At 61.1% G+C, this 22100-nt stretch overlaps 1 protein-coding gene across 2 annotated transcripts in view; it reads left to right on the top strand.

The window, feature by feature from the left end:
* The window catches only part of NTN3 (netrin 3), a 35336-nt gene that overhangs the window by 5304 nt on the left and 7932 nt on the right, over positions 1-22100 (top strand). For both annotated transcript variants that reach the window (XM_048067004.2, XM_066977724.1), the window contains exons 2-5: positions 6414-7409; positions 14055-14243; positions 20327-20476; positions 21175-21228. In XM_048067004.2, the coding sequence (XP_047922961.1) occupies positions 6443-7409; positions 14055-14243; positions 20327-20476; positions 21175-21228 (1360 nt within the window). In that variant the 5' untranslated portion in view covers positions 6414-6442. The remainder of the gene's footprint in view (positions 1-6413; positions 7410-14054; positions 14244-20326; positions 20477-21174; positions 21229-22100) is intronic.

The raw sequence follows: 22100 nt of genomic DNA, 5'->3' as shown, positions 1-22100 counted from the left end.
TAGCCAGGCCCTGCTCCATAAGGAAGCAATTATTTTGTGCCCCCATGAGCCCCTCCCCGAGCCTGCGCAGGACACTTGCGCTCGGTATGGAAATGCGACAGATTTTCCATATTCCGCTTTGCCCCGTGATGTTAAAAACGTACGTGACAGCCTCTTCCAAATGCTGCAGACTTGGCTGGCACTCAAGCAGTAACAGGCTGTGTGACACCAGGGGCATGAAATATTGTACCAATAGCCAGGGAGAAAAAACGAGATGTTAGAGTGCAGTGTGTTTCCGGCCCCGTTGTCGTGAGCCATCCCGTACCCGATGTGAGAGATCTTTCAAAGCTGGCCAAATGTTGTCATCTCTGAATACCATTTTAAATATTCATCCAGACTATTTTCAACATCTGTGCCCGGCATGTTATGAAAAGGCAACAAGGGACGTTATGGAAACCAGATCGCTTTATTCCCATATGGAGTGGGAAGGGGCAGAAGCCACGAGGGCTTCTGCGATGGGGCCGCCGGTCCCGTGCCCCTGCTGGGCGCAGCGGGGGGCAGCCCCTGCCCACCGAGGGCTCTCCCGGCAGCGCGTGACGGAGCGAGCAGCACGGCAGGAATGTGCAAGGGGGCTAGGGGGCTGGGATGGGATCAGGGCCACGGAAAGCAACCAGTCGAGTCGTGGAGGGGGTTAATCAACAGGGCAGCGTCAAGGAAGCTTTTTACTCCTGCAAGGCTGTGGATCTCCTGGATCCATTCTGTTGGGAGATCTCCGGCTGGCACTGCTGGGGAGCCCTCACCCAGCAGTGTAACAAAACAAATGTCGCAGCGAGATGGGCTCAGCTCCACGGTGTGCAGACACCGCCGTGCGTAAATCTCGCCGCTGGGGAGAGCGGCGGCTCCACTCGGGGCTGTCGGGGAGCGGGGCTGGCTCAGGGCCCCCCAGGGAGGCTGCGGCGCTTTGCACAGCCCCGGCCCGTCCTCCCAGGGGGAAGCTACCAGACCGGGAGCGGGTGATGCATCCGAGCATCCCGTCTTTGACAACTTCACGCACATGTCTGAGCAGCCTCGCGACGCTTTGGTTCTGGGTGGATTTCTCTTTTTGTTTTCGATAACCTAGGAAATCTGGGCTCCGTTTCACCCTTTTGTAATGTCAGGCCGAAGTTAATTCAAGCCAGGCCAGATGCTGACCACAGGTATGCCAGTGTAAATTTGAATGGAGTCGCTTACGTCTTGTTTGGCCTGTTCTGAATGGAGCTGCTTCTGTCTGATGCCAGAGGGGCTGAGGTCAGAATCTGGCCCATCCTTTCCTGCATGCAGTGTAATTTGTATGCGTCTCCTGGCACCGCTGGAGTATCATATGGCTTGTGTAATGCTCTCTCCGGCCTGCCAGAGTGCATTGCAATATCTATCACCGTGAGTGCCTGCCTCGGGAACACGCCGCCTTGTAATTGCCCACGAGTCGCACATACTTTGCGGAGCAGAGGCTGAAAGCCCGAGGGGCTGCACAGAGCGCCTGGCTCCACGAGCGAGAGCAAATGTGGGTACCTACGCATTTATAGCCTCCTGATATTTAACTTAGAAATGGACAGAGAGGGGGCTCAGACAGGAACGCGAGGCGCCTCTGCAGTGCCGTGAGGGCTGCGCAGGAGCCATCGGCCGTGTCTGGTGTGGGCTGGGAGCGCGACGGCCCCGCCGCTGCCACCCCAGCGCCCGCGTCCCCGGCCTCTCCCCAGCGCCACACGCTCGCCTCCGCCTCGTTCCTTCCTGCCGGAAAGCCGAGCTCAGTCCCAGCGCCTTGGCTGCGTGGGGTTTTTCCTTTCATTTTAAATATTTCTCGGTTGTGTTTTCAGCCCAGCGACACATGGAACGATTTATCCGTGTCCAGAGCCCGGTTTGGTCCTGACGCATTCCTCTCGTTGGGAGGGCCCAAAGCCCCCCAGCTGGCACCGGCTCGGCGGGTGGGCACGGAGGGGTGGGCGAGGAGCCCAGGGGCCCGGCGGCTCCCCGGGCTGTGGGGCTGGGGCAGCCCTTCCGTGGGTTGCCCCTGCAGCACGCGTGGCCAGGGAGCGGGGATGCTGTCGTCAGCGGGGGCTCATAACGAGGTGGTAATGCACAAGTGTTGGTAGCAGCTATATCCCGTTTAAGGGAGTGCTCTGGCGGTGTTTGCCCATGTACAGCTTTCCTGAGTGCTGTCTGAGCACATCAGTTGTCTGCTCTGCAGGCACCTAAGCCAGGCAGCACAGCTTTGCTGGGGCTTTGCCGAGGCCAGCACAGCTCTGGGATGAGCTGGCCGTGTGGATGGCCTTATCTGAATGCTTTGGATCGAGTCCCCACATCCTCATTTAGCTGGATCCCCCTCATCTGCTCGGGTCCCTTGGGCCCTGCTGAGGTGTCTCCTGCCCCCTGCTCTGTGGCCGTGTCACACCACAGGGGCGCTTTCAGTGCTGCCCCCCGGGAGGTTCTGAGCATCCCCTGACCAAACCAAGGCTCACACTCTCCCCAGGAGGGCCGGGTGAGCCCAGCACCGTGCTCGTGGCCCAGCTGCTCCCCCCTGCCCGGCAGCGCAGGGCGCTGGCAGAAGGGAGCCCCTTCCCCTGTCCTCCCAGCTCCACCGCAGCAAGTGCCCGCCCTTGCTGAAGCTACATTTTTCAGCGCATGACTCAGGCCTCGAACGCACCCTCGAGGGGATTTGCGAGTGACACGCCGCGGCCCGCTGTGGTGGCCAGGCTGCAGCGTGCGGCCGGCCATCACTCGGGCCGCTCGCGGCTTCCCCCGCTGCTTTAATTGGAGAAGGCTGTTGTAGTGCCGCAGAGGTCCCGGGATCAAATCTGACTAATAACCCCCTTCCCTCCCCTCCCCGTGCTGTTCCACTTAATCCCATAATTACCTCCACAAAGCTGCCGCTGCCCTGCGCTGCTCTGCGGTGACCCTGGGCCTGGTGCAGGCACCGGGGTCGGGATTTGGGGAAGTTTGCTCCTCTTGTCCTGGCTCACCTGCTGCACTTGCCTTTGGGCGTTCAGTGTTTCAAACAGGACCGACAGGAACCGAGAGGTCAGGTCTGCACCCGAACGCAGCACGGCTGGCAGTGTGGAGCCTCCCTAGGATGTGGCAGGGTGGCAGCGTCACCCCAGGGAGCCTGTGGCAGGGCTGGGGTGACTGGGAGCCACCGCCAGCGCCTCCAGAGGCGGCTGCTCTGGGGACGAGGGGTGTGGAGGTGCTGTACGTAGTAGCTAATTTTTAAAGCGAAAAGCACTTCTGAGTGTTAAGGCATCGGGACTTCCTTCCAAACCGCACAGCTATTAGCATTCCCCAAACAGAGAAGTGAGGAAATCGCCCACCTCAAAAATGCAGCCGCTGCTGGGGAGGAGCGCGGCGGCGGCAGCTGGGGTGGCGGCCGCTTCCTCGGGGAGGGCGAGCCCTGCGCCGCTGCGCTCCTGCCAGCCCACGGCAGTGGCCGTGAGCTGGTGGCCACCGGCCTCGGCCTTGCTGTCACAGCCCGGCTGGAAGATGCCAGGGCACCCTCACCCACAGGGCTCTCCTTGCCTTGGGGTCCGTCGGGGTCTGGTGTCGGATACCGGCGGGTCCGGCGCGGGGTCAGCGGTGCTGCCGATTGTGCCTGGGGCTGGCTCAGCGCCTTCTCCCTCGCTCAGGGAGCGGTGTCTCCACTTGGTTCGGACCGGAGGCACTGAAGATGGGAACTGGAAGAGGGGCAGGTGGGGCTGGGAGAGAAATACCCACCGCCGGGCCTCCCTGGCAGCTTGCCGGCAGCCCAGGGGTCACGCTGAATATGCATAAAAGGGAGCAGATTGCAGCTGCCCTCCTCTCCGATACGGAGGTGAGGCCCGCGGAGACCACCGTCCCCGGCTCCCTTTCAGCAGGATAATGGGGTGAGCTGTGCACGGAGCGTGTGTGTGCATGTGTGTGGTCTCGAGGATGATAATGATTTCCATTCACGCGGTGCCTCCGCAGCGCCGACACGCCACTCGGCAAACGCCGGAGCCTTGGCTCCCGAGCGGCTCCTCCCCAGCAGAGCCCCAAAATTTGGGTACCAAACCACAGAGCACAGGAGGGAAAGCCTCTCCCCATGGGTGTCGGTGGCAGGGAGGCAGTGCAGGATGATCTCCCATCCCCCAGCACCCCCGATGCACCCCAAGGGCAGTGCTAACCCAGCCCTGAGGCTGAGCGCCTCCGCCTTGTCCCCTGGCTGCTGTCGGGTGCGGGGGCGCAGGACAGGGGGGGGAAGGGGGCCCGGCCCCCGCCGGCAGCAGCGGAGCCATGTCCGTGGCTGGCCTCCTCCCAGCAGCAGCCTTTGGGCTCATTCCCACAGCTTCTGCTGCCGGATCCCAGCCGACAGCGTGGTTATTACACGCTGGAGGTTTGGGTGGTTTCGCAGCATTTTCAGGCTGCATCTGGGGACGCCGAGCAGGATGCGGCTGCGGGTGGAGGAGACGTCCCTGGGCAGGGTCTGGAGGGTGCCACCAGAGCTGTCCTGGACAGCTGGATGCACCTCCTGGCTGCTGGGGCATCGTCACCAGGGCTTTCTGCTCTCTCCCCCCTGCTCCGAGCTTTTCCCACGGGTTGTCCCTTTGGGGCTGTCCCGACGAGGCAGGGCTGCGAGGAAGAACCACGCTCTCACCATTGTCCCTCGCACACAGGCGATACCCACAGACTGGGCTGCCAAATGGCGTGGTGCTGGTGCAGGGTGCGGGCAGACAGACAGGCTGACATCCTGCACCAGAGGGCTTGAAATGAGGTTTAGCTGCAGTTCAGCACTTGGGGAGCACCTGGCTTGCTTCCTGCCCTCTGTGACACAAAGCTGTGAAGTTTGCAGGGGGAAATAGTTGATTTTGAACCTCCAGGGGAGTTTTGGTCTTTATTCCCTGATTGGAAAGGTTTTTTATGTAAGCCTAGGCACACAAGGGTGCTCACCTGCCATGCGTGGTGCAAACGTGGCTGAAGGCGGTGGGGCGCTGGCAGTGCCACCTGTGCTCCATTTCTGTCCCTGCTGCGTGCAGGTCCTTGATCTCCTGGTGTCGCCACTCCCCAGGCCCTGCTCACCGGGCACTGCAGGTGTTGTGCAGGCAGCAGGAATGCCCCCTGGACAGGAGCTGCTGGTGGATCGCTCTGGGTCAGGGTGGTGACACTCGGTCGTATTCTCATCGCAGTCTGCCTGGGCAGAAGAGGGTCTGGGGTGAGACGCGTATCCCCCGGCTCCAGCCCGGTGCAGCAGTGCTTGCAGCACACCGGGTGGCACAGTGTGTCCACTGCAGTGACAGCCACGTCCCTGCTGCCCACAGCAACCCGCCTTTGGGCATGGTCTCGGGCATGGTTTAAGAATCCCCTTTCTGGAAGGGGCCTCACGCCCACCTCTGCTCCCACAGCACTCGCCCGCGCACTTTGCTTTTGGAGCAGGGGGTTCCCTGTACCCTGGGCGCCCCGGGGACAGTATCCCTTGTCCTGCACTCTGCTGGGTGCCCGGCCTCCGAGCCACATGCAGGGGTGTCCCCGAAAGGCTCCCCGGAGCACAGAGGATGCGCCTGCTGGGGAGATGCAGGCCACGAAGGTAGCGGCTGATTTTCGGCAGCAGAAACCTCCCCTGCCATCAGCAGCGGGGGGAGCAGAGCGCAGGGCCGGCCGTGTCAGGGAGGTCTCTGGGGACAGGCTGCCATCGCCTTCCCCGCTCCCTCCGGCCGGCTCGGAACTGGGCATCGGTGCTGGCAGCCGGGCTGGGCAGGGAGGAGGATCCCCCCTTAGCAGTTCGGCACGATGCGGACCCCCATGCCCTGCAGTGCTGTGCTGAGGGGTGCAGGGGCTGGGTTTGTGGGGGTAAGGGGCGTCTTCCCCTGGCCGTGCCACGGTGAGGGCTGTTCCTGTGGGGAAGAGGCAGCAAAAGTGACCTCTTGCCAGTGGGAAAGCTGTGGATGAGTGGCTGCGTGATTTGGAGGGCTACTGGCTCATAAACCTCTCGGGGTCAGAGGCGAGAGAGACGCCTGATGCTCCAGGTCACAGGAAGGCAAAGAGGTATAGGGTTGTGGCCTCAGCCAGCTGTGACAGCGTCACAGGGCTAATTCCCATCTCCATGGTCCTGCTGTCGGAGTCGATCTGCTTTGGCTCGGGGGCATCACCTTGTGCATTCAGGGCTGTGCACGAAATCCTGATAGCCACAGGCAGGTGTGAACACCCCTGCCCTGCCTGAGACCTGGGAGGTGTTTTTACAGGAAAGGTCTGGAAACTGGTTTTGACCTCCTCATTCTGACGCTGTAAATAAGGCACCACGAGCTAACCACCTCCCTGCCCCGCTCCCCAGATGCTCCGTGGGTAGGCACGGGGTGGGAATGGGCACAAGTTGAGGGGCCTGGGTGTCAGGGCCATCCCCGGCCCCCCAGCCCCCTGCACCAGGTTGCGATTCACTCTGTGTGCTCTCGTCCCAGGGAGGAGCCGCTCCCCTGGCCCCAGGAGGATGGAGGTCCTGCAGCTCCTGCGCCTGCTCCTCACCACCAGCATGCTGCGCCTCTCCCAGGCGGTGAATCCATTCGTGGCCCAGCAGACCCCCCCGGACCCCTGCTACGACGAGAGCGGAGCTCCTCGCCGCTGCATCCCCGAGTTCGTCAATGCAGCCTTCGGGAAGGAGGTGCACGCCTCTAGCACCTGCGGGAAGCCCCCGACGCGGCACTGCAATGCCTCCGACCCCCGCAAAGCCCACCCGCCCGCCTACCTGACCGACCTCAACACCGCCTCCAACATGACGTGCTGGCGCTCGGAGACCCTGCACCACTCACCCCACAACGTCACCCTCACCCTCTCCCTCGGCAAGAAGTTCGAGGTGGTCTACGTCAGCCTCCAGTTCTGCTCGCCCCGGCCCGAGTCCACCGCCATCTTCAAGTCCATGGACTACGGCAAGACGTGGGTGCCCTACCAGTACTACTCCTCCCAGTGCCGCAAGATCTACGGCAAGCCCAGCAAAGCCACCGTCACCAAGCAGAACGAGCAGGAGGCCCTCTGCACCGACGGCCTCACCGACCTCTACCCGCTCACCGGGGGCCTCATCGCCTTCAGCACCCTCGACGGGCGGCCCTCCGCCCAGGACTTCGACAGCAGCCCCGTGCTGCAGGACTGGGTGACGGCCACCGACATCAGGGTGGTTTTCAGCCGCCCCCACCAGTTCCGGGAGCTGGGGGGCCGCGAGGCTGGCGAGGAGGAGGGGGGCACTGGCGCGGCCCCCTACTACTACGCGGTGGGCGAGCTGCAGGTCGGCGGGCGCTGCAAGTGCAACGGGCACGCCTCGCGCTGCGTCAAGGACAAGGAGCAGAAGCTGGTGTGCGACTGCAAGCACAACACGGAGGGGCCCGAGTGCGACCGCTGCAAGCCCTTCCACTACGACCGGCCCTGGCAGCGGGCCAGTGCCCGCGAGGCCAACGAGTGTCTGGGTAAGTGACCCCCCCGCCACCGCGCTGCGCCCCCCCTCCCCGGGGCTGGGACCCCTGAGCACCCGAGGGATGCGGCCGTGGGGCTGAGCGTGCGTGCCCGGCATGGGCTTGAGCCTCTGCTGCCTCTGCTCTGCAGCTTGGTTACCTGCACCCAAACCCTCCAAAGGCACCATGGTGGTTTTTTGGCACATCGGCACACACGGGGACCGTGCAGCGTGCTGAGCTGTGTTGGCAAGGGGTGTTTGCCTTGGGCAGCGAGCTGCTCGTCCCCAGGGGAACCACGGAGGTCACCCGCACTGGGTTGGGAGCAGGCAGCAGCTGGGTTTATCCACCCAGCAGGGGTTAAGGAAATATCTGAGCTACCCCATTTCAGCCTGTTATCCTTCTCACTTGGTCTGGCACGGTGCTGTGTGCTGTGGTTTTAGCTCATCTCTCCTTAAAAAGGTTTATGTGAGTCAAAGACACTTGTAATCGACGGAAACTTTTCACAAGTATTGAACCCACATTGTTTTCCTGCCCCACTCTCAAATCTTTTTCTACAGGATTTCTGTGGAGGCTTTTGCCTTTTGTCCTAGTCTGTGCAGGGTGAGGGATGCCAGAGCCCTGCAAAGCCCTGGGAGAGGGGGGAACAACCTCTCGCTCTGCCTGGACCAGAGCCCAGGTCCCAGGGGGTGGCAGGAGGATGGAGACAAGGGAAGCCGTACCATCAATCAGTCCCTGAAAGGCTCACTGGATGTGCCAGAGGTCAGAGGGACTTGTTAGTATTTGTGATCGATGTCTTGTTGAGATCCCAGCTGTCGGCTTAAATATATATGTGTTGCGGAGGATTTCTTCTGAGAATGGCTAAAAAGGCAGTCGATTCAAATGAAGTGTCTGAGCTGATGCTTTAAAAACACCTCGTGCCCTGTGGGAATGTGCCAGCTCCGGTGCTTCCCCGTTTGTCTCAGAAAGACGAGTTTTGGAGCAAAACCTGGAAACCGCCTCTGCTCCCCACCCTGCCCTCAGTGCCTGTAGGTGTGGCTGGGGACGGCTCAGGTGAGGGCCAAAAGGAGGACCCCAGCCCCTACCCCGGTGTCTGGAGTCGTGGGATCCCGGGGCGCATCGTCGGCACCGTGCCCTCTGTTTGAGTGATGCAGCCGAGCAGAGGAGGCTCTGCCAGCTCCAGGGGGGGTTAAACTGGAGCAGACCCCGGCCTGAGACACGGGGGAAGGATCTGGGGCTGGGGGAGCGCTAGCGAAACTCCCGGCCATCCTTGGCTGGGGCAGGGGGTCCCGTGTGAGGCCTTGCTCCTGCACATCCCTGCTGCAGCCCTCCCTGCCCCCAGCCAGGTCACCGTTTTGGCAGATGGGGCTGAAAAGATAATCGAAGGAGAGAAAAGAAAGGCAGGGAGGAGGTGGGGGCGCAGAGCGGTCCCTTCAAGACACCCTGACAAGCCCCACACACAAAGGCCCGTAGCCAAGCTGCGTGTGAAAGTGTTTTTTCCTGTTGATTCGATCCCCTTCTTTCTCACTTTCCCCTCTCGGGCTTTGTGCCCTCTCTGAAGGGACCTGAAAGAGCTTCTCCATCACACGCCTCCAAAGGGCTTAGCGGCTGAAAGCTGGATTAGCTCCCCGAGCCTTCCCCTCTGTGCCTTTCAACAATGACATCTCCCCAGCCAGCACGAACAGACGCAGCAATTAGCACCAATTAAAAGGAGAGGCCGCCCGGGAAGTTCCCTTTGCTCGGCCCAGACCGCGGGGTTTCTGACTCCGTCCTGCGCCCCAGCCCTGCTCTGCCCTGTGGTGGCGAAGGAGGAGGAGGAGGAGGAGGAGGAGGAAGGTGCACCTGGAGCCTGGCAGCTCCAAGCCATCAGAGGGGCAGGGATGGAGGGCTCTGTGCACAGGAGCCTCTGGCTGCTCTGGGCTGGGGACGAGCAGCCGTCCTGCTCCACGCTGTGATGCTGGGATGGCCACGCACGCGTCTGGGGCTGGGGACAAATAACCAGACCCGGGAGAACCCCTCCCTGCTTTCCTGGGACTTTGCACAGAGGCTGACGTAGCCCCTGGTTTCGGAGGAGGACGGAGGCCTAGGCAGGCGGCTGCTTGTTTCGGGGAAGCCCGCGGGGTTCCCGTGGATTGTGCTTTTCTTATTCCACGAGAATTTCTGCTGGTGGCTGGTGCCGGGAAGTGCGGAGGAAGAACAGTCCTCGCAGCCTGAGATCTGGGCACTGGAGCAGAGCGTGCCCCGTTGTGGTGCTGTGGTGTTCGTGGGGAGGGGGACGCCGCCGTGCCGCGTGGTTACAGGGGGGAATGGCACTTTGGGAAATGGATTTGGGGATGTCGCAGCCAGGCTGACGAGAGGGATGCAGCAGCTTGGCCAAAGGGCGAGGCACCAGCCCCGTGCTGCAGGGTGCACGGCCCCGTGCCTGCCACGTGGGCTGTCTGCAGAGCAGTGCCATCGTCCCCTGGGCATGACCCACCTCTCCCGGTGCCTGGCATGGAATAATTCTGCAAAGGGGCAGGCGGCAGCAGGGGCACTGGCATGCAGAGCCCCCCAGGTGATGCATTGGCGTTACTCTGGTAGACCTGCGCCACCTCCCCCCCGCTCCCGGTCCCTGCTGTCACCGGGAGCCCAGTCCCCTGGTCAGGAGGCTGTCCCCAAGGCAGGGGGGAGCAGATTAGCGCAAGGCAGCCACTGGAAGTAATTGATCCACTCGCTGGTAATGCCGGAGCTCTTGTTCCCATTGTCACTGCCGCGGCACAAAGGGGAGACCTTGCTCCACGAGCAGGATCCACCCCACGGAGCACAGGGACAATGCTCGGGGCTCACTTTGATCCGGGGCTCCGCGGGAAGGGGCTGCACAGTCCTGGGAGGACCGCGGTCCTTTCGCTTCAGGCCCGGCAGCAGAGTGGCTGGGGGATGAGGGCATCAGTCCAGGATGTCAGTGCCCAAAAATGCCAGTCTCCAAAGTGGTGGTGGAATTTGCAGGCTCCCCGATGCTTCACCCATTTCCTCTGCCCCCTTCCCATGTATATTTTATTTCTTGTTTTTATCTCAGTGCTCCCGATGAAAAATTCCCTGATAAATCCGCTTTTTAAGCCCAGCATCCTGGCCTGGGCTGTTTCACACTGGTGCCACAAGCAGGGACGAGGCGTCCGGCTGCGGTGCAGGGGATCAGCACTTGTGTGCCCCGCTCCTGGGACGGGCTGGGGTGGCTCAGCCTCGTCCCCTCCCGGCTGTGGGATTCCTCCTCTCCTCCTGCTTCCTGGCAGCCCAGCCACAAGCCCCCGGCCCCTCTCCCCAAGCACTTTCCCCAGCTGCTTCTCCCAGCCCCAGCCCTGTCCCCAGCCCCCCATGGGCAGGGCTCTTCCCTGCCCGCGTGTGGGCAGTGGGAGCGCAGAGGGACTCCCCTGGCCCCGATCCCCCTCCCGGGGGCGAGGTGCAGCCTTGCCTCCCGGCTGGGCGCCCCTCCAGCCAAAGCAGGGGCGTAGCTCGAATCCGCTGCGGGTTGGCAGCGGCGGCCGGTCTAGGGTTTCGCTGAGCCAGCTCCGTGAACTAATTACTCCCAGGGAGCTCGTGGGGGCGGCCAGCCCCCTCGTGCCCCACAGCACCAGCACCCACCACGTGCCTGCTGCCCGTGCTGTGCCCCCCAGCTGGGTTCCCAGCCCCATGCCCCCCCACCCCAGGCTCCGCTGTTGGCTCCTGCTGGGGAGAGGAGGAGGTGGCGGGGCGGCTGGGGCCCGGGCAGAGGTTCAAAACCATCAAAAGGAGGACAGGAGGCTGCTCTATTGCAAGGTGTTGGCGTTTAATTAGTCTATTATTGCAAATTATTAGATCTTGTGATTGTTTAATTGATCATATGATTGTTTAATTGGGCATACTGTACAAGGGCGGAAGCGAACTACCACGTAATTAGCCCCAAACTGTGCAATTAAAATCTTATTAATACCCCAAACAGCAGGGAACATTCAAGCCTTTAATTAGTGATTAACAGGAGACAGACAGAGCTTGCGACCAAGTCAGCGCTGAGGAACAGCACAAGTTTTTAGCCCAGTATGAGGGGGGACCCTTCTGCTCTGACCAACGCTGGGTGCCTGTCGTGGGGGTGCTGTGCTGTGCGCCCATCCCCATCCTGGCGTGGCCAAGCCCAGCCAAATCTCCGTACTGAGCCCCCCCCCATAGCCCCTGCCACCCCCGTGCCCTCAGGGCAGCTCCTGGTGGCCCCCCGTGCTGGCAGCGCCACCGCAGCCGTGCTGCCCCGTGGCTGCAGAGTGGTGGCCCTGGGGCTGGTGGGGACATGCCAGCAGGGCAGCTGGGCAGCAAGCCAGCCGCTGGCGGTGCCAGCCACGACGCAAAAAGGCCGGGCCAGTTACTCCATCACCAATTAAACGGGCAGAGAGGGACCCGTGACGAGTGGAGAATCATTTACCTGACCTTCCTCCTCTGCCACCCCTCACATCCCCTCCGCTTCCCCAGAGCGCGCAGGGAGCTTGCGGAGGCACAGCCCTTACCCTGCACGGTGGGTAGCAAAGCTGCCATCTGACTGCGCTTCCTTCCCAGAGTGCAGCAAGGCAGGAACGAGGTCCCTTTACCCCCAGAACTGCTCCTCTGCACACCACATCCCTGGTGCAGCCCCATCCCTGGTGCAGCCCCATCCCCACCGTGCCAGCAGCACCCCCACCACCCAGCAATGTTTCTGCTTTCTTCAGGCGTCACACCCCAGCATCCAGCCACATGTGGGAATTTGCTTCAAAAGTGTCCGTTTCTCACCAGCACTGGGGAAAAAAAAGTGACCTCAAAAGGCACAAACCCCAAAAGACACCTTCTGCCTTGCCAAAGTGTTGCTTTTGTGCCTGCCACGTGATTTTTACACTAATCTCATAACTTAGGGGGAGCTGAGGTTTGAGCGTGCAGGCCTGTGCCGAGGCTGGGAACAGGCTTTTGCTCAACTCCTTTAAGCCTCCAAGAGGGCTCCCAGGCTGGGGTTCGCTGCTGCTCTCCTCCCGCACGGTCTCTGGCCGGGCGAGCAGGGTGGGGGGCGAGGCGGCCGGCGGCCGTTTGATCTGCACGGGCTGAAGCTCTCAGCGTGCTCCCGGCGGTGTGGTGGGCAGGCGGCCCCGGGGGGGTGAGCGGGGGAAACTTCACACAAACGACAAGCAGGCCCAGCAGTTAAATCTGGGCTGACATGTTAATGAATTTCACAGTACGCCTGGAAAAACTCTCACCCAGCCTCAATTTACCAGCATGGGGAGGGGGCTGGGGGCGGGCGCCACGTTTCGCTGAAGGAAATCTTGTTCCCATTATCTTTTTGTGAGAGTGTTAAACAGGAACTGGCATTGCTTTTCCTTTTTATCTCACACACGTGGAATCGGGCGGGGGGGTTCTTCATGGTTCCTGTGGCTAATGAAAGAAATAACGTGTGTGTGTTCACATCAGCATGCTCGTGGGGGCGGGGGGGGGAGGCACGTGCAAGCATCTGTGCGTGCTTATTTGTGTGTCTGTATATATACGTGCACACAGCAAGTGTGCAAATGTGCACGTATGAGCATGCACACTTGTGCACGTGCTTGTGCCGTAAGCATGGATGTGTGCACACGTGAGGGAACATGCACGCATTTGCATGTGCACACGTGCATGTAAATGTGCACATGAGCGTGTGTGTGCCTCTGCTCGTGCACACCTGTATGTGCATGCCCGTGCGCGCGTCACTACGTGGGCTCCTGTGTGTGTGCACGTGTGCACACAGGGCAGAGCCCTAACAAAAAGCAGCCTGGGGGCTCTGCTGCTGGTGCTGGGGCTGGCACCCGGCACTGCTCCGTGCTGTGCTGCAGCAGCGCGGCACGAGGAGGGTGGTCTGCGGAGCGGCTGGGCTCTGGCTGCTGCGGAGGGGGCAGCGCTGTGCAGCAGGGGCTGCCGCCCACGGGGACAGAAAGAGGGGACAGCAGGGCTGCAGGTGCCCAGCTGGTGCTGCTGGACACCCCCTGCCCTGCTGCACCCGTCCCTCCATCCTGCCTTCAGCTGAGTCCCCCCCGTGTTCCGTCCCTACACGTGCCCCGTCTCTGCGCTGACCTCCCAGCCCCGGCCCCGTGGGGCGGAGGATGCTGCACATCTGGACGGCACGTTGGGGCCGGCTGTGCCGAGTCCTGCTTACCCTGCTCCCCACCTCTGTGGCCCAGCCGGGGACCAGCGGGGGCCCGCAGCCCGACTGGTGGGCTCCGACGTTTTGGTCAGCCCTGCCGCCACCTCCTCCCCACGGATTTGAGCTGCGTTTGCTCCTCCTGCCTGGCAGCAGGCAGAGCTGCTCCCATGCGTGGCACACGGAGCCGCATCGTGGGGTCCGTGCCATGTACACAGGGTCGGTCACCTCTCCCAGCGCCCTGTTTGGATTCTTGGGCAGGATCCCAGGCAGACATCCTAGCAGACAGCCAGTGCCAGCTCTTAGGAAGTGGGACCCCACCGGATAAAAGCCACGCCAGCGTTTTTGTGGGGATGCAGAGGGCCAAGCACCTGCAGGGACAGCCACCGTTCTGGGGACCACCCGGAGGGGTCCCAACTCAGGGCACGCAGCGCACAGGAGCACTGAGGCAAGCCGCCCCCCTCGGTGTATGGGGCGAGGACAGGTTGCACCTGCCTGCGCCTCTGCCTCACCCTCCCCTTCCCTTGCAGCCTGCAACTGCAACCTGCACGCGCGGCGCTGCCGCTTCAACATGGAGCTGTACAAGCTGTCGGGCAGGAAGAGCGGAGGGGTCTGCCTCAACTGCCGGCACAACACCGCGGGGCGCCACTGCCACTACTGCAAGGAGGGCTTCTACCGCGACCTCAGCAAGTCCATCACGGACCGCAAGGCCTGCAAAGGTGAGCCAGGACGTCTCTGCCTCCCCAGGGGCACCGGGCAGGGAATGGCTTTGAGCCGAGCATCTCTGCAGGCTCCCAGACTCCCAAGGGGTGGGGAGGATGGCCCGCAGGAGCAGGCAGCTCAGGGGAGCCCCCGACCCCGCGAGGGTCTGACCTCTTGGCCCTGTTGTGACTGCGGGTACAGCCACTGGTGGTCAGTGATGGAGAGATGCTGAGCTGGGCAGGCGCTGGAGGAGGTGTGCTGGGATTTGCTGGGGTTTGGTCTCTGACCCCAGCGTAGTCTTGGCTGTAGATACGTGTGGATGCCTTCAGGCTGTTTCACAAAAGGACTTGCAGTGCTTCCTCACCTTCGGATGGCTGGGGCGATGCTGGTGGTGATTTCCATCTCCCTGCTGCACTGCAGGGCCCCGTGGCATGGGTGTTGGTGATGCAGTGGCTCTCTGGGCCTGTTTCGGGGGTGCTGAGCAGCACAGCCCAGGCACCGATGGGCAGGGTGGCTTGTCCCTGAGCCAGCCCAGAGCCACGCTGATCCAAGCCAGAGAGATGCAGCCTGGCCTCACAGATCCCGGCCTGTGCCAAACCCAAACCTCTCCTCTCCCATCTGGCCTGCCTTATCCATCCTCTTTCCTCTGCGGAGCCTCCAAACAATGGTTCCACCAGAGACCATCGGATGACAAAACACCTTGACCGTCCCCGTGGACTGCTGGCACGCAGGCTGACACGCTGGCCCCACCAGCAGGCTCTGCCATGGCTTCTCCGAGGCCAGGAACTAACCCCTGATCCCTTTTTTTCCAGCTGAGATTGCAAGTATCTCCCGGAAGGGAGTGCGGCTTCCCCTCTGGCACCAGCACTGTGCCGTGCAGATAGCAGTGGAAGCTGCTTCCCTGCGTGTGCTGGGGACAGGGAGGGTGTCACGGGAACGGTGTCTTCCCTGGCTTATGAAGCACCCTCAGAGCAGGCGAGCGCTGGCCAGGTCTGTGTGTGTTTATGTAGAGCCTACATGGCTGCTGGAGCTGGTGTTGAGCAGCGACCCTGTGGCCGCAGAAGTGAAGAATTTGGCTCACAGGGCTCCCCTCCCCAGTGCACTGGTGCCATTTGTAGGTAGGGCTCATCTGGGGCTGGGGTGCACCCAGGGACGCCACAGGTAAAACCCTTTCATTGCTCATGCTGTGTGAGCTGCCCTGGCTTTTCCCCAGCCTTGTTCTCTCCGGGGCTTTTGGACAACAAATCAAAGGAAAAACAGCTTTGGGCATGGCAGCCCCCACTTCTGAGCCCCTGGGCCACAAGGGTTTCCTGTTGGCAGGGCTCGTGCCAAGTGGCAGCCAGGTCCCAAAGCCATGCCATGTGCCCGCATCCTCCAGGTAACAGAGGGAGAGAGGAAGAGGAGACAGGGCAAGCTGCACACCCCAAGGGTCTGTATCACCCCAACACAGCTTGCGCCCCGCTCCTGGGGAGCACTGGTCACACCCCGAGGGTCCCCACTGGGGACAGCCCCCAATTTTCCCGCTGCCAGCAGTGTCCCATTATGCCAGAAATTCAGCTCCTTTGCAGAAAAGTCGTGGCACTGACCGAGGCCATGACTCTGAGCAACTGTGGGACGAGGCGGATGGCAGCAGACCCAGCTCCTGCTTCAGCACTGTCACCCTTTCCGTCAGGATTTCCCCCATGCCAGCGCTGCGCTCAGCACCCCCGTCCCTGGGGGTGCCCCCCACATCCCCAGGCAAGCGATCTCTGTGTGCAGGAGCAGCCAGGCAGGCGGCAAGCTTGTCAGCCTGCGGTTTCGTGGAAAAGACCTGAGTCATTTCCTCCGGAGGGGCAGGGAGGGGGCTGCCTGAACCAGAGCCGCGGCGAAGCCCCCCCAGCCCGGCTGCTCTCCCCCACACCCGGCACACATGCGCACTTCTCCCACCTGGGCTGTGGATGGGGCTGCATTTGCTCCTGCTCGGTACCAGTCCCTGCAGCCCCTGTGGCAGCAAGAGGAGCTTTGGGCACCGGGGCTGGGGAAAACAGGATTTCAGCATGGGGCTGCTCAAGTACTGGGGCTTTGGGGCAGGCATGGCTCACCCCAATGGGCACCAGGGCACCAGGGTGGCGGCGCTGTCTCTGCCACAGGTCGCCGAGCATCCTTTGTGAGCAGGAATGGTCCTCCCCACCAAAGGAAGGGTTTCTGCCTCCCTGGTCTCCGTCTCCTTCCAGCTTTTCTACCATAATTGTCTGATAAAATCCCAGGTAAAGTGGAAGCCTTGCAGGCTTTTCCCTCCCTGTTGGGGCTGGGGTCCCCAGCACCACCCTCTCCTGTGCACTGAGCTCCCATTTTCTGTTCCAACCAGGGAAGAGAGCACTTATAGAAAAAATAAAAATTAAAAAAAAAAAAAAAGTTAAAGAAGCAGGATTTGGCTAGAGGCTGGAAACAGGAAGGCAGCTGAGCATGGCCCAGCCTTGATGTGTGGGTGTGAGAGCTGGGTGCAGGTTTGCGGAGCGCTTCCCCCCGGTCTGCGCATAGCCTCCCGTAGAGGCTGTCCCATGCCAGGGCTCCCGGGGAACGTTCCACTCCTCCTGCAGTGCTTGGAGCTGTGGGAAGTGCCCTCCAGCCATGGGGATGCACTTCTGCACAGGTGCAGTTTATGGCCAGTTTATGGCCATAGAAACTAAGCTGCAGGAGGAGGTCAGTGCATTTCCTCCCCTGGCTGAGGCCCGGGCATTGCCGTATCCAGGCATCAGGCAGGGGAGAGCGGTACCCAGCCTCGCCCAACCAGCAAGCAAAGCCACCGGCTTTGCAGAGGGCTGGAGGGGGGCTGCGGCAGGGCCCCCCTTGCAGAGCAAACCCCTCCCGCAGGTCCTGTGCCAAGCCAGAGGCAGGCTCCTGCCAGCCGAGGCCGTGCGTGCCGCTTCCTGAGGGCTGGCAGGGCTCGCGAGTGGTTTTGAAATGCTGCAGAGGCTCAGCCCAGCCAGATGAACATGTGCACAAAGCCCGTCCCCTGCTACGGGGCATATGTTGAGGAGGATCTTGCAGTAGAGCACTACCCTGGCTCTGTAGAGCCAGCTCCTGGCTCTACCCCAAGGATCCAAGTTAATAATAAAATCCTTCATGCTTCTGTTCCTCTGACTGTCCCTCCCTTGCAAAGCAGAGAGCATTTCCCCCCTTCCTCGTCCGCATGCAGGAGTGGATCGGTGTGGATCAGGAGCTCCTTGGCACAGAACCTGTATCCTCCGGGGTCTGCCAGCCCCGTGCAGTGGAGCTGCGACAGGATGGTTTGGGCTCATTTTTGCCAAAGATGCGTTGTGTACCTGCAGCTCAGAGTAGCCATCCTTCTGCAAAGGAAAGGAAGAGAAGGAAAAGCAGGGTCTGTGAGATCAGATCTGGAAAGCACGCGCAGAGCTGGAGGCTGCGAGGAGGCTGTTCCTTGCAGCCCAGGGCTTTGAGCAAAGGTCTTCACATGCACTGCAGTGCTGGTCCAGGGCAGCAGCTGAGCAGCCCAGCGAAGGAAAACATTGGAATGAAGCTCAGCTCATATTCAGGGCTTGAAATGCTAGCCCAGGGACCAGGAACCATTATAATTTATTTCAACAAACCCGAACGGTTTTATTAAATAACTGTCCAAACAGTTCGTTTCTGCTAGGATGCAATGTCTGCCCAGGTTTTGAAGATGGGCACAAAAATATTCAGCGCAGATTTCACACCCCTGCACCTCCCGCGGCACACAAGTGGAGCTCTTGGCCTCCGGCCAGCGAGCTGGGGGCGAGCAGGGGCGAGCATCGCTCCGGCCACCAGCCGCCAGCAGCCAGCCTCACTGCTGGATGCCACGACGCAGAAAAGCTGGGAGGATGGAAAACGCAGAACCTGCAGGATTAATCCAGTGGTGGTAATTGAAAAGTCAAATAAAGAATGGCTGTGCATTAATCCCCGTAATTTAAACAAAGCTGTAAAATGTGAGCTTTCTCCAATGAAAACCGGTGAAGCAGCAGCAGCTAAGCCTTAAGAAGCAAAAATACCCGCAATATTAGGTGCAAGACATGCTTTCTGGCAAATAGAGCTCAATGACTTAAGCCCCAGGCTAGTGACTCCCTCCGCCACTCAATACCATGGGCTGGATCCTGGCACCCAGCACGGTCAGTGCGTGGGCAGCAGGCACGAAGCCAGCAGCACAGGATGGGGACGGGGCTGCCCCTGTAGCTGGAAGCAGCGGGCAGCCCTCATGGGACCACGGGAAATCGTGGGGTGGGGGCACGGCAAGGGCCAGAGCCTGGGCTTCTCCGGCAAAACTCATCTCCCAAAGGGATCTTCTGGGACAGAGCCGTCTCTTGTGGTCATGGGATGCACAAAGCTGGCTTGATTGCTGATCCAGGTAAAAGGTCAAGTCATTGGAAGCCTCCTCACAGCACGAGGAGGATCCCACTAGATGAATTGGATCCTGATTGAGCTGAGATTTATGGATGTACTTAAACTTTACACCAGGAATACACTGCCGAAGCCGGGGAGATTATCCACAACGTGTGAAGCTAAGCACTTACATAAATCCTTGCTGGACACATGCCTTGAGCCGTAAATTGTCTAGGGCACGGACTGTCTCTCTCTGTGTGCGCGGCAGAACCATAATGCCTGCGGCAATGCCCATGCTCACCTGGCAGCCACGGCCCTTCTCGGGCGGCAGGGCTTTGCCAGGTGCTGGTGAGAGAAGTCGGCACTGTGTGCCCAGCCTCGCTGACAGATATTCAAGCCTTTGCTGGTTGAAGAGAGACAAAGTGGTGGCCGTTCTCCAGGAGCAGCCATACCTGCCAGCTCGTCAAGGGCACCTGTGTCCTCCAAGACCCCGCAGAGCCAGCACGGAGGAACCTGCAGGCCGCGTGCGAGCGACGGAGAGCTGCCAAGCACCATGGCCTGGCCCCAGCACTTTACTGCTGGCTTTGCATCTCACCCCGCGGGGCCGGAGCACGCTGACGAGGCGGCTGTGGGCGGCTGCCCCAGAGCTGGACAAGCCCGTGGGACCCGTGGAGGTGCTCGTGGCCCCGGCAGGAGCAGTCTGTGGCTGAAGAAAGGCCCTGTGTTCCCCACGTCACGCCGAGGCCCTCTCACTCGCTGCCATTTGTTATCACAGCTGAGCCCCCAAAATATCCTTGTCAGAAACACGTCCGTTTCCAGCCCCAGCCAGGATCTGATAAGAAGCGCAGCATCTGGTCCCCATTAGAGGCCGCTTGCTCTTGTTTCTCACCGTGCAGGAGAAGCCCGGGGAGCCGTGCCGTGGTGCTGCGACCAGCCCCATCTGGTGAAAATTAGGGAAACGATAACATCGAGGGGCTGCGGGGGCAGGCGGGGGGAGATGTTTTTGTTTTGCTTTGGAATCACGTTCAACTCTTACACTGATGGAGGCCAAGATAACCTCCTCCAGCTCATAGCCAGACCCAGCCCTGGGCTGGCAGATGGGAGGGCCCTCTCCTGACTGAGTGTTGTCTTCTCCTTCCCACATCCCTCCTCATGGGCAAGCCCCGGTGGGTCCATCATCCAGCTTACGAGCCTGTGGTGTGACGGTGAGCCACCTCAGATCCATCCTGAGGGTGGAAAACAAACTTCCACCCAGGTCAGGTGTGGCTTGTCCCCTGGGGAGGCTGTGGTGGAAAGTCGTAGGGACAGTGTCCTCCAGCAAACAGGAAGGTCTCCTCCAGAAGACAGGAGAGGTGTTGGGGCTCATGAGCTTGGGAAGCATTGAGAAGACCCACTTCAGACCATCCTAGAACCAAAACAAGGCCCAAGGCCGTGCAGAACCTCCAAGCTGGTTCAGCTGCATGGGGGAGCAGCTCGGAGGGCCTCACCCCCGTGGGCTCTCCCCACAGCTCGGCCCTGCACCGCTGTCCCATGGGGGCTGGAGGCCAATCTGGGGACACCTCGCCCTCCTCCCACCGCCTCCCAGCCCAGGGCTCCCCCGTGCTGCCTCTGTTCCCCTGCCCACCCTGTACAGCAGAGGCAGGGAGGCTGCTTGGGCCCAGTGCAGCCCGGTGGCTGCCCAAGGGGACCATGACTGAGCCCTGGGCTTGTGCCACTCGTTGCCTCCCGTGTAACCGTAGCCTCTCCTCCTTCTCCCACCCAGCCTGTGACTGCCACCCGGTCGGTGCCGCCGGCAAGACCTGCAACCAGACGACAGGGCAGTGCCCGTGCAAGGATGGTGTGACCGGCCTCACCTGCAACCGCTGCGCCAAGGGCTTCCAGCAGAGCCGCTCGCCCGTGGCCCCCTGCATCAGTGAGTCCCCCGACGGGCTGGGGTGCCTGCCGAGGCAGGGTGGCCGGATCCATCCTGCCAGCTGGGGGCTCTGGAGGGCCCCTGGGGTTTGTGCTTTCCACCTGCACACACAGCTGGGCATGGTCAGGTCCTGAGTGCGCTGAAGCTACTGCAAAAGCACTGTTCTTCAGTGGATCTGCTTCTACCCCAAAGGCCAGAGGAACAGCATCCCTCCCTGCAGCACCCACTAGCACTGTTGGAGGTGGCAGCAGGGTTTAAACTATCTGTCCCCTCCACAGCAGCATTTCAAGGCTCTTGGGGTTGCAGTGTCAGTGTCTCAGCTTGTCCCAATTTATCAAGCTTGGTTTGGGTGCCTCCAGGGGTATTTTATGGCCTGTGATATTCAGGTCAGGCTCGCCCAATCCATCGTCTCTCTTAGTGAGCTCCCCGGAGGTGATCCACCAAATCCCCTCTGCACCGTGTTTGTGGGTGGCTCTTGCCTATGTTTCATCCCCAGAGCCCTCCCTGGCTCCAGACAGACCCAAAGTCCCTCGGCAAGGTGGCCAGGGCTGGAAGGTCCCATACAGGCCAGGTCCCACCCAAGGGCACTGACAAGAGGAGCTGCCCCAGGCTGGGCAGGGAGGGGGCAGCTGCCCTGGGCTAGTCCCCTAGGGCTGGGGACCCCTTTCTTTAAGACATCTTCCCCTTTTCTCTTCCAGAGATCCCTGCCATCAACCCAACCTCCCTGGTCACCAGCACAGAGGCACCTGCGGGTAAGTGCTCTGTACCCCCTGGCCTCAGCCCTTCCCAGGGACATCCCCCTCTGCCCCCTCTGCTCCCTCCAGACACCCAGGAAGAGTGCCAAGACAGCTCTCCAAACCCGCTGTGCCAGACACTGGCTTGCCTTTAGTGAAAAAATTGATTGGAAATCATATGTATTTCTAGGAAGGGACCAACTGACCTTCCAGGGCTTTCTCAGGGAAGGGGTTTCTGTGTCCCTTCTGGGAAGGGAAAGGGCTACGAAGATGATCAGGGGACTGGAGCAGCTGTCGTATGAGGACAGGCTGAGAGAACTGGGCCTGTTTAGCCTGGAAAAGAGAAGACTGAGGGGAGACCTCGTCAGTGTGTATAAATATCTGAGGGGAGGGTGTCAGGAGGATGGAACCAGTCTCTTTTCATTTGTGCCCAGCGAGAGGACGAGAGGCAACTGGCACAAACTGAAGCACAGGAGGTTCCATCTGAATACGAGCACACATCTTTACTGGGAGGGTGTCAGAGCCCTGGGACAGGTTGCCCAGAGAGGTTGTGCAGTCTCCTTCTCTGGAGATATTCAAAACCCACCTGGATGTGATCCTGCGCAACATGCTCGAGGTGATCCTTCTCGGCAGGGGGTTGGACTGGGTGATCTTCAGAGGTCCCTTCCCACCTCGGCCAGTCTGTGGTCCTGTGCTGCTGTGAAAGCAGGGATGCCAACACAGGGAGCAGCTGTCAGGGCCTTGCTGCCCTCACCAGCCCGTGGAGTGGCCGTGGGCTGGCTCAGGAGCCCCATGCCGGGCACGGACTGCCGAGTCTCCCCAGGGACATGGTGACATGGGACATGCTCTGTCCAGGCATGGAGAAGCTGTCCAGGTCTGAGCTGGTCCCC

Source organism: Anser cygnoides, chromosome 15, assembly GCF_040182565.1.
Source record: "Anser cygnoides isolate HZ-2024a breed goose chromosome 15, Taihu_goose_T2T_genome, whole genome shotgun sequence".
NCBI lineage: Eukaryota > Metazoa > Chordata > Aves > Anseriformes > Anatidae > Anser > Anser cygnoides.
Note: the sequence above shows the minus strand (reverse complement) of the source record. Positions and strands in the feature narration are given on the sequence as shown.